Genomic DNA, 14,620 nt, shown 5'->3' on the forward strand with positions numbered 1-14,620 from the left:
ATGAACCCCAACCTGTAGGAAACATCCTGAAGCCTGGCAGTGTTAATACTAAAAAAGATTTTTTCTAATCTATAGAATGTTTAACATAGACAGAAGTCTACAGACTACCCAAAGGATGGTAGCATTAAGCACATCTGAGTGACAAGCTCTATAAAGTAGCAAGCAATGAAAGTAAGGAGACAGCTATTTCTAAGATTAAATCACCAAAAAGGCTCTTACAGACATACCAGTTCCCCCAAAGTGAGAATTCGACCTCACATAACAACTTCTCAGGGTTGCGATCCATGCAGAAGACTCTTGAAGTAGCACTTCCCTGCTGAGGAGTTCAGCGGGATCGGTCCATGGGGTCAGAAGACAGATATAAGCAGCCCAAGAGCCACACAACAGCTGTGAAGCTCAGTAGATGGCCCTGTGTATGTTACTCAGGCAGGTGTTCAGCAACTAGGGTGGTCACATTTTTGGTGGCCAATGCTAGCGTTTGCCATGGCAACAGCTCTGAGTTAAATTAGCTCTAGGAATTGGAAGCAGCAAGTCAAGGAAAGAGCAGACTAGGGTCCCTTGACTCTGAAACCACTAATAAATTTTCCTCTAGTCCAGGCTAGAACAGGTAATACAGTCATCACAATGATGGCTACTATTTACTGGGCACTTACTATATTTATTAAGCAGTGACATTTAATCCTCACAACAATCCTATGAAGGCAATTAATTTTTAGTCTGCAGATAAGAAAATGAGGTACACAGAGATTAGGTAACTTGTCCAAGGTCACAAAACAAGTGAGTTCCAGAATCAAACCAAGGACTGACTCTAAATTTCAAGCTACTCCACTTTCTCGCCAGTCAGATCCAGGGGAGCAGTAAGAGGAAGCACAGCAGAGTTCCATCTTACAAAGGAGTTCAGTACTGAGGACACAGAATAAGGCCAGCCTTACACACTGTCAACACCATCCTTATAAAAAAGCCTCAAAACAGTTTCTGAAGAAGTCCTATTTTGAAGCCTTTCAAGGCAGAATGTTATTCAGAAGTTAAGTCATTCAAGTATTTTACCACTCAGAACACATTGCTTTTATCACTCTCTAACTTTCTACTTCCTCTTGTTAGTGTTCAGCATCTTCATCTTCCATACATGATTATATCTGTCCCTCTTTGATCAGTATTACTTATTTGTCCATATTTAACTCTTATCCATGGAAGATTTTACTGAAGCAACTGTCAGTCACCTCCTTGCCTCCCATATAATGTACTTCATTTCTGTCTCGGTGAGAAGCAAGCTCCATAAAAGCAGGTGCTTTGTCCATTGGATGTCTAGGACTAATATCAGCAGTTCAAGAAACATTTGATGAATAAACTAATAAACAGTAAGGAAATCCTTAAAATCATTAACCTACTTTGCCCAGATTTTAAGAATATGCCCTGAGAATTTCAACCTGGATTAGCTGCATACTATCAGAGATGGCGGAGAAGGCAATGGCACCCCACTCCAGTACTCTTGCCTGGAAAATCCCATGGACAGAGAAGCCTGGTAGGCTGCAGTCCATGGGGTCGCTAAGGGTCGGACACGACTGAGCTACTTCACTTTCACTTTTCACTTTCATGCACTGGAGAAGGAAATGGCAACCCACTCCAGTGATCTTGCCTGGAGAATCCTAGGGATGGGGGAGCCTGGTGGGCTGCCGTCTATGGGGTCGCACAGAGTCGGACACGACTGAAGTGACTTAGCAGCAGCAGCATCAGAAATGGAGAATAGATAGCAAATGAGGACCCAGGTCTGGACTGCATCTTCATCGTACTATGTTTGTTCAAATAATGCAATAACTGAGAATTCTTCACACTGTTTAAAATATTATGTGTTACTCTTCATCCTCCCTTTGTTTTTTGACCCAGGATGTAGAGTTTAACTTGCATAAGGCAAACGTATGTTATGTGAATCTACTGGCTATCTTGTCTGTAGGGACTGAAGGGAAAATCCCCTTGTGGTATGCGACTCTGAAATATATGAAAAATTCCATTTACAAAATTCATTTAAAGGCTGTTCAGAAGCAGACAATATGACAAAGAAAGTGATTCTTTGAAAGATATCTAATTTCTTCTGTGAGTTCATGGACTCTCAGACATGCTTGTATTAGAGTCTAGCCAAAGAGAAAAGACTGTTCCTTCTAACACCCTCATAATTAGAGGACAGGCAAGAATCACTGAGCTGGGATATGATCCAGAGAAATTCATTTCGGCCCCACCAAACACGAGCATTCTGACCTACACAAGCAGAAGACAATAGAGGGAGAAGAGGAAAGAAAACATAAACGGCTCTACTTACCAGAGTTGCAGGGTGTGCCTTGGGCAGATAAGAGATAGAGCCTTACGGAGCAGCTCAGCCGTATCGCACACACAGTGTAAGCTTGGTGTTAGCGTCCAGCATGCGACTGTTTGTTTTTTGCAAAAAAGAACCCCAAACAGGTCGTCCTCTTTTCCCTTTGTGCATTTGTGCTTAAACTCCAAAGGGTTAGTTAAACTTCTAAGCAAGGATGTCAGTTAATCAGAACAATACTTCACATGAAACACACGAACGGTAACAGGGGACACATCATGCTCAATGTAGTGGTGCTCAGCAGCTTGACTCTCTTTCTTTCTTTCTCCCCTTTTTTAACCTTTCAAAATGAGAACTGGATGTTCTCAGCAAGCAATTTTGTTAAAACTCTTCATGTACTCCCGTATATGGTGAAGCAATAAGCCATTACAAGTGGGTTACCTCACAAACAGAGTGCTGAACCAGCACGTTTGTTTCGGAAATCTGCTCTCAAATAAATCACAGCCGGTTCTACACTGTGGCCTGTATAACTCCAGCTCCTGCTATACAAATTTAAGGATCAAAGTCAAAGCATATTTTGTCTAAATATCATTTTGAGCATTATCTAGACCAAATCTGATTGCCACAGGAGCTTAAATTGCCTCACAGAATTTGGCCATTGCTTCACAACATAGGAAATAAGCAGGCAAACACACATATATGTCCCAGAGACACATGTATATAATATGGTAAGTTTACATATACACACAAGTATCCAGGAAGAACTCAGGACAACCAGCAGGAATGTAACAACTTCCATGTGGTCCAGGCAATGAACATGGTGGTAACTGGTAAAGATGTCACATGATGGGGTGACTATGGATAAGGGGAACCAGCGTCTCAGTCAGTGCAGCTAATCCACCAGTTTGTTTTGGAAATTGACATTTCTCATTTATTTAGTAGACAGGAAAAAAAAGTATGGGGGGGGGGGCGTGGGGAAAAGGTCCACAGACTTTACTTCCCAATATTCAGAACTCCCTGCTGTCTTTTGGTGACAATGCCACAGAGTAACCATTTTGCCTTCTGATCAGATATGACACAAAATTCAGGTTCTCCTTGACTGTGGTCTGCCACAAAATGCAAGATGACACAATGGTGAAGCAGGTCTAAAGGATTAGCCATATGCACCTTCTAGTGATGCTGACTGACCAACACATCGTGGAACCCCAATAAAGAAACACGAGACAAATGGCTGCTATGGTGAGGTTAAAAATTAAGTCACACCGGTCATGGAAAGCTAGTGATCATCACTCTCAATCAGCAAAGCTGCAGTCATACTGTTCCCAAGGTACCTTTCCAACACCTGGAGAGAAAAACTCAAAGTACCTTTTGTTCTGTCTGTTGGGCCAGCTGGCTCTGGAGTTGCTGAAGCTGGTTTGCTGAACCTTCACAAAGATCATGGTAAGTCTTACTGAGGGCATTCAATTGCTCAGATATCTGTTCTTTCTCTTTTTCTGACAGCCTAGAAGATGAAGCATTAAAGCTCTTTTAGAGAAAGACCTTTCCCCCAATTCCCCTCTATTGTTTCAAAACAACATCTCCACCTTGGAGAGTATTCTTCTTTGTCACTGTTTGTGATGCACCATCTGGTCAGTCTCCCATACTCACCGAACACTTTGGCATCTAGCTCATAGTTTTTCTGTCTTCTCAGATGACTCTTGCTGATGTTAATGCTCATGTCACCAATTATCTAACACTCTATACCTGTAGTCCAGAGAACTTCCCAATCCAAATGGCCTCCGGGCCACATCAGCTTCATCCATACTTAGATGCTGCCATCCTCTAAAATTATGCCACTTCTGACATTTTAAACAAAGAATCTACTATCTGATTATAACTTCTGATTATAATCCTACCTGGCTAGCTTTCTTCCTTTACTCTTGTATCTCTTCTCTTTTAAAAATGAAATATCTTAAAGAGACAAAAGAGAAGGATACAACAAACTCATTTACTCATTACCTAACTATCCAACTTTCCCCAAAGTTTAGTATTTTACCAGATTTTCTTCAGACCCTTTTCTTGAATCTGGTGAGTTCTGCAAGTTCCTTTTCTCATTCTTTCAAAACATTGTGTTCCTGAGACTGAATCTTATGATTCATCTTAAAACGACCTGTTGATTTACCAAACCTTCCTTGACCTCTCCATTTCTCTTACTCCATCTATTATCTTTTCTTCTCATCACACAGTCCACCTTCTCGATCAATCCCTCACTGTTATTGTTACACTCTTTCCTCACTAACAAGACTCCAACCCCAGGTCAATCAAACCCTTCGACTTCTCTGATCCCACATGCGGACCAAGTCTATCTAGTGGGGGGATTCCAAAATCATGTAGAAGTCCTCCTGGTCCAACCACTACCAGACTTCAGTGCTTCCTGACAATCTTCTTGGCGCACACTCTAACTTTCAGCAAACAACCTCTTTACATATTTCAAAGAGAAAATACAGACCACTGGGCACTAATTCTCTTAATTTCTGACTTTACTTCTGGCATATTTACCCATATCTATACCTTCCCTGGAGAAGGCAATGGCACCCCACTCCAGTACTCTTGCCTGGAAAATCCCATGGACGGAGGAGCCTGGTGGGCTGCAGTCCATGGGGTCGCTAAGAGTCAGACACGACTGAGCGACTTCACTTTCACTTTTCACTTTCATGCACTGGAGAAGGAAATGGCAACCCACTCCAGGGTTCTTGCCTGGAGAATCCCAGGGATAGTGGAGCCTGGTGGGCTGCCATCTCTGGGGTCGCACAGAGTTGGACACACCTGAAGCGACTTAGCAGCAGCATCAGCAGCATACCTTCCCTAATCTCCTTTTCCCCAGACCTCAGAGGAAAAGCTGCCTCAACTCCTACTTAAGTCTGTACTTTCTACCCACAGATGAATTTTATCCTCTTCTACATCCTCTGCAACCCCTCTCCCATGATATCAATTTTTCTCTCCCTTTTAGTCCTTGAGAGTCAATAGTTCATAAACACAGTTAAGTCCCTTCGATCTTTTAAGAAAAAAAACCAAAACTCTCTCTTGATCATAAATTCTACTCTGAGTATTTGCTCTATTATTTCTCTCCTTTCCCACAACAAGCTCCTCGGAAGAGTAGTCTAATTTCACTACCACTATCTTTCTTGCCTCACGAGCTCCCCATTCCTTTAAATCTGACATCATTCCCCAACTTTTCACCAGAGTCACCAAAAACTTCCAACATGCCAAAGTTAATAGCCATGTCTTACCTTTACTTGACTTTTGACCATTTCCTTCTTTTTAGAATTCTGTTCTCCCTTGGGCTCTGAGGTTTCACTCATAATTTCCTCTTACTCCTCTAAGGCTCCTTTATAGGCTGAGAAGCCCTTGAACCCTTGTAAAATAATCCAGTCATGGTTTTTACTATGCTAATCTCTATCACTTCAAATTTCTCTCATAAATTCTAAATTTACACATATAGCTGCCACTGGACAACTTTAGTGGAACCACTTGAGGCATAAGTAATGTATCAGGGACTTCTAAATACATATTAGAGGTTTATCCTCTGATGTCCTGTGGGCTCTTCAGATTCATAATATCTGAAACTAAAGTGGCCTTCTTACCCCTCAAGCCACACCCTCTCCTGTATTCCCTATCTTGTTTAGCAGCATCACCAAATGTCCAGTGGCCCAAGCCAGAAACCTGGGAGTTACATCTGATCATTTTCATTTGTCACAAAGCCCTGTAAGTTCATCATCCTTAATATCTTTTGAATCTTTGTCTCTTCTCCACCTCATCATTTCTTGCCTGTATTGTCAGAATAGCCTCTTAACTGGTTGCTGAGGACTCTACTTGTGCCTCATGTCTATACATTCTCTATGAAACTGTTCTAGAAACCTTTATGAACAGCCTGATCAGGTTCAAAAGCTCTCCTCATAGCTGACACATAAAATGTAAATTCAGCGTGAACTACAAAGTTCTTCATAATCGGACTCCTGCCACCTTGAATTCTCCAGCCTGAGTTCTCATCACGACCCTGAATTTTAGTCATTAAGATCCAGTCCTCTAGATGTGCCACAATATCTCATTTATGACTCACTTGTGACCGTGCTTGGCCAAGAAGATCTGTGAAGTTTTAACGGCCTCAGAGACTTGCTCCCTCTTGGTTGTCAGCTCCTCTGCCAGAACCTATGTAGTAGAAGAAAAGAGAAAACTTCAGAGCCCAAGAAACTGAAGAATCAAGTCATTTAAAATAAAATCCTAGGGAGAAAACCTAGCTTAGGTAAGATTTTCATTACCACTATCTAGAGTGGTTTAGAAAGCAGAAACACAAATAAGATGACTTCTTCAGTTTCTTTAAGTCCTGGAAGCTAACATTTACTGAGATAATAATCATTCTTGAGTGGCCCATATGTACCTTATATTATCCCATCTAATGAGTAATCTCATATTATGCTACCAAGGAAGTGATAGAGGGACCTTCCACTCACCTGTTGTTCTAAAATAGCCTTTTCAATGTCTGTTGGTTCTTTGGTCTGGGGTGAGGTAGCTTTGCTTTGTGTATTCTTTGCCAGGGTAGATACCCAGCCCAAAAGTTCTTTAACCTTCTCCACATGCTCCTGTTTTTCCTCCTCTACCACTTTCTAGAAGAGGAAATAGAAAATCAGTATCTTGGTCAATGTTTTACTAGACAGGCCTGATTCAGAGTTCCTAAAATAAAGACATGAAAGTTATCTCCATCAGTAGCTCCAATAACCCCAAGTTAAACATGATTTACCCCACCCCCAGCGTTGCTCACCGGTGCCTGTGTGACACCAATGGCTAAGTTCATTATGACTCGGTAGGCACTCTTCTTAGAAAAGCACGCTGTTTTCCTATGGGATGTGCAGTCAGTAGTTATTTACTAATTTTAAGAAGCCCTTCACATATAGGATCTTATTTTTATAATTCTTTGATTTTCTTTTTTTTTTTAATTCTTTGATTTTCAAGTGAAGAGATGGACATCTACAGAGATTAAATGAGGTATGTACTGACATAAAGAAAAACTTTGGCCAATTTATGTAGGCAAAAGTTGGCACAGGTTAATGTTTCCAAGAGCAATTCTTTTTTAAGAGTTGTTGAATATGTGTAAACTTATTTTGCAAAAACACAGATTTTTATAATTACAGAAAGATTGCATACTCATTACAACAAATTCAAACAATCTGAAATGCATAACACATGTCCCTTTAACCTCATTTCCCCAGGAATTTGGTACAGAATATTTCTAAACTTGTTTTTATGCTCATTTTGTACCTCTGTGGTACACACTCTTGTTTATCTTGAAATCCTAATTATACATAGAATTCAAACTTGTTTTTTTTCTTCAAATAGTGTATTATAAGTATATTTCTATGTCAGTTCATTTAAATCCATTTCATTAACAGTTTCATTGCATTCTATCATATGGAATTTGGATATCTCCAATATTTCCCTTGAACAAATTATGCTTTATTAAGGATCTCTCTTCACAGCTCTTTCTTAATGCTTATGTTTCTATAATAACAAAACCTGGAAGTGGGAGCATTGGACACAAGACAGTCAGTCCTCATTATTCACCAGAAGGTTGTCATGTGCCTTGGAGAGAAAATGTGCTTTAATAAGATTTGTTCAGCTGTGAGTTATGCTTCTCTTAGATATGAGTTCAGTGTTAGTGAATCAGCAAGATATATTAAGTAAAGTCCTGGAGAAGAGCATGACAACCCACTCCAGTATTCCTGCCTGGAGAACCCCATGGACAGAGGAGCCTGGTGGGCCACAGTCCACAGGGTCGCAGAGTCAGACACAACTGAAGCGACTTAGCACACAGGCATTAGGTAAAGTGCTTTTAAACAAAAACACACATAAAATCAGGCTGTGTTACCCACTGACCACAAGTTGGCAGGAACCTAACCCTGTGTTCCCATGGGCACCAGAATTCTCTGTTTGGCTGGTGCAGCGCAGCCAGCAACTTCGTGGAATGCAAGTACTGTACACAATGGACGGCAGCGGTGTGTGCACTTTAAATCCTGACAGATGAGGTACAGGATTTTTTATTCTACACTCAAGATGATCTAGAACCAGCTGTCCTCACCTCCTCCTCCTCCAGCCGCCGGAGCGCATCACTGATGTATTTCACATGCTGAGTTGTTAAGGTCACCAATGCTGTGTAGCGAGTCCTTAAGTCCATGAACTATGATTCAAAAAAAAAAAAAAAAACAATTTAGATAAGTTATCTGCCAAAAAAGTCAATTTAAATAGTTGACAAAAAGAGGAAGTTTTCATGAAGTCACACACTCAACAGCAGTCAAATCATAAGGCCCCGACGAGCGAATCCTTCCTTGAGGACAGTGAACACACCCTTGCCCACCCCCTCCTGTCACCTCTTGCGTGATGGCATCTGAAGAGGACAGCATGCGACGGCGCTTGCCCGGGGATTTCTGCTGCGATTCCACAAAGGCCTTGTATGTCATCAGCTGTAATTCATAGTCCTGGGGAGGAAGACACGGACTGCATTTACGCCGGGCTTAGGGCTCACACACATCATGCAGTAGCATCGCAGCATTTCCATGCTGATGATCCTTTAGAACAGAGGTTAGCAAACTTTCTGAAAAGGCCATACCATCTACTCACTTCTGCCGCTGCAAGTGAAAGCAGCCTAGACAGTAACTGAATGGGAATGATACAACATGACTTAGAGACACTGCAAGCTGAAGTTAATATAATTTTCATGTGTTGTGACGTATTATTATTATTTTTTAATGGCCTTTTCTCGTGGGCAGGCAAGCTGGAGTTAGCCTGTGGGTCTGGTCTGCAGACTCCTGAGTTGGCAATTTGTTGAGTGCTGACCGCATCCTTCATCTCACATACAGGGTGACTGAGGCCCAGAGACAGGAAGTGAGTCTCCCTAATTAACTCAGCGGGTGAGCAACACAGTCAGGACTGGAATCAGTCTTCCATCCATCCCTAAACTAATGCTCTTCTCGTGCTGCCATGCTATTGTATTACTTCCTCTGCAATTTTGGAGTGCTGCCCTGGTCCAGGCCCTCTTCGTGGCTCACATGATGCAGCAACAGCCTCCTATTCTCCTTCTTAGACTCACACCTCCAATTTATTTTCTGTCATGCTACTGGAATAACTTTTCCAAAAAGATAACCATTTCATTTCCCTGTTTGAAAGTTTTCAATGACTTAGAGATCTCCTCAAATACCAACATTCACCTGGGGATCTTGTTAAAATGCAGCTTATGCATTTCTGATTAGTTCAAGTGATGCCAATGCTCCTGGTTCAAAGACCACATTTTGAGGAGCAAGAATAGATGGTAAACACAAAGGAACTGAACAAGGCCTTTCATGGGTTGATCCCAATCTCCTCTCTCAGTTTTTATAATCGCTGTTTCTCATGTATGATATAATTTCTAGCTATACCAGGATAGCTAGAATTTACTATTTCCTCATATAATCATTGTATTTTATTCCTCTGTGCCTTTAATTATGAAGTTCCTTTTGCCTGGAATGTCTTGCTTTCTGTTGTCAACTTTGAAAATTCTAGGCAGGAGGAAAATACTGAATGAGTGCTTAAGCAGTCTATTGAAGAAAAAAAAAAAAAAAAAAAGCTTCACCAGTGGCTCAGTGGTAAACAATCTGCCTGCAATGCAGAAGCTAAAGGAGACACAGGTTCGATCCCTGGGTCAGGAAGATCCCCTGGAGAAGTGCATGGCAACCCACTCCAGTATTCTTGCCTGGAGAATCCCATGGACAGAGGAGCCTGTTGGGCTACAGTCCATGGGGTCACAAAGAGTCGGACACGATTGAAGCAACTTAGCACAGTAGTACTAACAACCAAATGCTAATAAAAATAAAAGCATGTGCTACCATTTACTGAACGTATTTTAATTTTGAGGCATTGTCCTATGTATAAGTTATCCCATTTAATCTTTGCAATCACTCAGTGAGGTAGCTACTATTCACAATTTTGCAGACATAGCAATAGAAACTCTAAGGGGTAAATGTTTGCTCAAAGTCTTAAGCCTGGAAAATGGCAAAGCTAGGATTTGAACTCAATTCTTTGTGATACCAAGTCTGTTATTAACTAAAGAAATGTATGCATTAAAAAGCTATTTGCTGAGCACCTACTACGTGCTTGCCATTGTTCTGAGTGCTACACACATAGTGGGGAACAAGTCAGAAAAACTTCACTCCCCTGGAACTTCCATTCTAGTGGGAAGGCATATGATAATCAACAAATCAATATAGAAGAATCTCAGGTCAGTTTTCTTTAAAGACCTTATCAGAGAAATAGGGAGTAGGGAGCCAGATCTTGCATAGCCTGATAAACTATAAAAGAATTTGGAATTTCAGTATGAGTATGACAAGAAGTCACGAGACAGTACCGAGCAGGAGAGTGACAGGATCCAATCTATCACGTTTCAGCTATGGCAAGGTACACATTTCCCTCGCATTTTAGTATCGCTAAAATTGGAAAATGTCTCACTTGGCATCTGCATAATTGGTGGAGTTTCCCCTTTTCGGGCAGTGCGTAAAGTAACACGGCTCATAACCAACAGTGTCCGAGGTTCCATGACATGCGGTATGTTCTTACAAAGTGAGTCTGGCTACTGTGTAGGAAAAGAGCCTGAGTGCGCAGGAGAAGTGAGAGAGAAGCTCAGAGCGCTGGAGCAGCTCCAGAAGGTTCTTCACTTAGATTCGAACCTGGGAAGGTGGGGAAGGAGGGGCAGTGACGCGCAGTCAGACCCGGGAACATGGCAAGATGGACCCACCTAGGTCCCAGACTGCTATTAAACATAAAGTTCAAGGTGAAGAGAAGAACGAAGAATGACTCTTTGGGCTTTTTTTGCCTCAGCAGTAAGGAAAATGACGACACTATTTCCTGAAATATGCAAGACAGTGAGAAGTGTGTTGAGAAGAAAACCCAAGCATTCTGTTTTTCACATGGCAAGTTTAAGAGGCCTGTCATTCACCCATTCAGGAGTCAAATGGAGACTCCTCGAAACTCATCTCTTGTCTGGTACCTCTCTGAGCATCCCCAAATATGTGCCATGACAAACACACACCTGCATTAACTTAAGGATAGAACAGGAAATCTGCTTGCTTGTCCAAAAATAAAACCTCCAGTGACACGCAGATCAAGCTGGAGACTATTTACGTTACTTTTAGGACCGGCAGCATTACCTTTACAATGGTGGAGTATTGCTGGGAAAATTTTTGACACTGGTCCAGTTTCGTCTGATTTCTCTCAATTTCTGCAAACAGCTCCTAGGAACCAAAACATCACAACCTTTTATCATTGTCATTATCATCACTGAAACAGGTAAGCATTTATTACGTTCTAAGGCAGTGGTTTTCAAACCTTAGCTGTGTCAGAATCACCTAGAACACTGGATAAAACATAGATTGCTGGGTCCCATCTCCAGAGTTTCTGACTTGATAGATTTGGGTTCGAGTTGCTTTCATCATCAAATGAAAACTCTCATTTCTAACATGTTCCCAAGTGATGCTGAAGCTGCTACTCTGGCTGTCAACACTTTGAAAATCGCTGTTCTAAGTAATTTACATGTATCATTTCATTTAATCCTAACTACAAAAACCTTATGAGGGCAGTTGAACAAACGATGGACTATATGCATTTTACTGCTGAGGAAAGCAGAACACTAAGAGATTAAGTAATTGGCTCAAGTAAGGGAGCCAAAAAAAAAAAAAATCCCTCAAAATACCAACATATAAAAACAGCTTTGAATGAAATAATTTTCTTCAACTCATAGCTTCCCTGGGTTTTCATTTCCTATATTCTAACCCTAGCAAAACAAAATGCAATATTGACCAGTGCTTTCAATATATACTCATGGGAACTCAGGACAGTGACCATTCTGCTTGAACCCTTTTCAGAAGAGGCTCAGAAGGTCTTGATATCTGGGGGGAAGTTAACTGCTAGTTGCTTCCCCCTGCGACTTCCACTGGGCCATGGCCACACCCACCGTCTGCTGGCTGAGCTGCTCGGAGAGTACTCTGCTGTCCTCAGCCTGGCCTGGCTTCATCATTTCCTGCTGGGCAGTGGTTTCCTCAATCCATTTGATGAGAGTTCCATGGCAGGCTCGGTAATCTCCCAGGACTTCCTGGATACTTTCTAGCTCAGATTGGCTGCAGAAGCAAAGGGAAACTACTATCAGATATCTTGGTATAAATACAACTAAGTAAACAAGGCAATTCCCTGTTTAGCCCAGCCATGCCTCCAGCTGAGCTTGACCACAGAGGAATACATCTTTATTTCGAGGGAACAGCAATGCAACACTGGGTGGGAGCTATGCATGTACCCAGTATTCTGTGGGTGAGAAGTAAGTAGAAACCAGGCGTGCGCTGCTGACCTGGAAACTGCTTTGAAGCCTGGCATCCTGTGATAATCCTTGTCAATTTTTTCACCTATGTTGCCAAGGATTACTGGGGTTGCCAATAAGGTAGTAGGCGTGCGCTGCTGACCTGGAAACTGCTTTGAAGCCTGGCATCCTGTGATAATCCTTGTCAATTTTTTCACCTATGTTGCCAAGGATTACTGGGGTTGCCAATAAGGTAGTACTGCCTGTACACTTTGGCCTCCTGATGATAGAGGACCTGTCAGAGTGTACAGCCATGATTTATGACTCACTGTGGTTTCTTGGAGAGAAAAGTAGGGGTAGAGTGGGTGAAAAATAGTAGTTAATTCCAGTAACAACTTCTTATACCACTTTTATTAGTCTAACTAGCCTCGGGATAATAATTCAATTATAGAGAATTAATCCAAACTTACATGAGTCTCTATCACCCCTCTCCCTATATATTTTCCTAACTAGACTGGCCTCAGGCGATTTTCTGTCTTCCCTATTTAAATCGGGCATCAAAAACAGAACCTCAAGTAACAGATAAAAACACTAAATTAGCGAATGAAAAGGAAGCAAGAAATTCTGCAAAGCCCCACAATGAATAATGACTCATATTAAGTATCAAAGCTAGAGAAGTCTCCGGTGGTCCAGTGGTTAAGGCTCTGTGCTACCACTGCAGGGGACGCAGGTGTCCCCTGGTCAGTGAGTGCATGCTTACTTAAAGGCAGGAGTCAGTCAGGATGGGGCAGGAATTAAGTGACAGTGTGAAATCAAGTGACAGGATACATTCTGGACAACATTCTGACCAATCTCTGCCTTTAAATAAGCATACACAGAAATAACTCTATTTTCATTTAAAACCTAGTTTCTGAACCCTAGAACAAAAGGGTGGGGCTATCACTCACCGGGTCTCGAGCTGGGCAATGACCCGGTGCCAACGGTCTTGTAGCTGGGAACCTTTTTCCTGACAGCGCTCCAAATCCAGGTTTCGCTCTGGGGTCAGACGGCTCAGCTGCTCTGCCACTACCTTGGCTTTGCCAATTTCCTCATCCAGGACTGAAAACACTGAATTCTTGTCCTTTGCATCACTAAGCCAGTGCTATAAAAACACAAGCAGAGCAACAGGTTAAATATATTCCATGATAAAAAGGACTCAGACTAAGGAACAAAACAAGTTATTGTCTACAGCTGGCTCCATGTTACATCGGTGATTCAAACCCAGACTCTACAGTGTTTGTGCCAGAAATGCCTCCATAGTCCTCAGGCACACTAGGCAACCAGTAGAGAAAAGTGCAAGAAACCTGTTTGAAACCTGAGTGTTTGAAACCTGATTCCACCACTTATAAGCTATGAAACCATGACAAGCCACTTAGCCAATCTGAAAATTCCCTCCTCTAGCCACCTCACAGAGTTGCTTGTGAGCATCAAAGGAAGGAAGAGCTAAGTGATTTACAAACTTACAGCATAACCATTGATTGTATCCAATTACACTATGACTTTACTGAGGAGAAAAGGGAAAAAATAAATAGAGAAGCATGGTCCTTTATCTCCCTTTTGTAGTTAGATATATGTCTCGATCCTCTCTTCTTTGGACCTACGTAAAAAGACATTAAATATAATATATTGCCTAATTTGAATGCAAACTTTAATCAGTGGCATGCCATCCAAAACTGCATTTCTCTGCTAACCCCAAGCAATGAGTATGTTAAGTCAAACTAGGAACTAGGAAAAACCAACCCGTAATGTAGACCGATGGGACTCCAGAGCTGAAAGATCTGGTGGTACTGCTTCTTCTTGACTCAGCTTGATTTCATAACCTTTGACTAAGAGTTCAGCATCCTGGATGCTGCGCACTATAACATCGATTGTCTTCAGCCTGTGAGGATAAAATCACTTCCATTAGTACATGCATTTTAAGAGCTGGG

General features: G+C 41.8%; 1 protein-coding gene across 18 annotated transcripts in view; it reads right to left on the minus strand.

Annotated features, from left to right (window-relative positions):
• Window positions 1–14,620, minus strand: part of MACF1 (microtubule actin crosslinking factor 1) — a 340,889-nt gene that overhangs the window by 124,987 nt on the left and 201,282 nt on the right. For all 18 annotated transcript variants that reach the window (XM_061412434.1, XM_061412419.1, XM_061412433.1 and 15 more), the window contains 9 exons: window positions 14,433–14,571; window positions 13,601–13,794; window positions 12,318–12,480; window positions 11,515–11,598; window positions 8,707–8,814; window positions 8,418–8,516; window positions 6,796–6,948; window positions 6,405–6,493; window positions 3,671–3,806 (listed from right to left, as the gene is read on the minus strand). In XM_061412434.1, coding sequence (XP_061268418.1) covers window positions 3,671–3,806; window positions 6,405–6,493; window positions 6,796–6,948; window positions 8,418–8,516; window positions 8,707–8,814; window positions 11,515–11,598; window positions 12,318–12,480; window positions 13,601–13,794; window positions 14,433–14,571 — 1,165 coding nt within the window. The remainder of the gene's footprint in view (window positions 1–3,670; window positions 3,807–6,404; window positions 6,494–6,795; window positions 6,949–8,417; window positions 8,517–8,706; window positions 8,815–11,514; window positions 11,599–12,317; window positions 12,481–13,600; window positions 13,795–14,432; window positions 14,572–14,620) is intronic.

This window comes from Bos javanicus, chromosome 3 (genome assembly GCF_032452875.1).
Source record: "Bos javanicus breed banteng chromosome 3, ARS-OSU_banteng_1.0, whole genome shotgun sequence".
Lineage (NCBI taxonomy): Eukaryota > Metazoa > Chordata > Mammalia > Artiodactyla > Bovidae > Bos > Bos javanicus.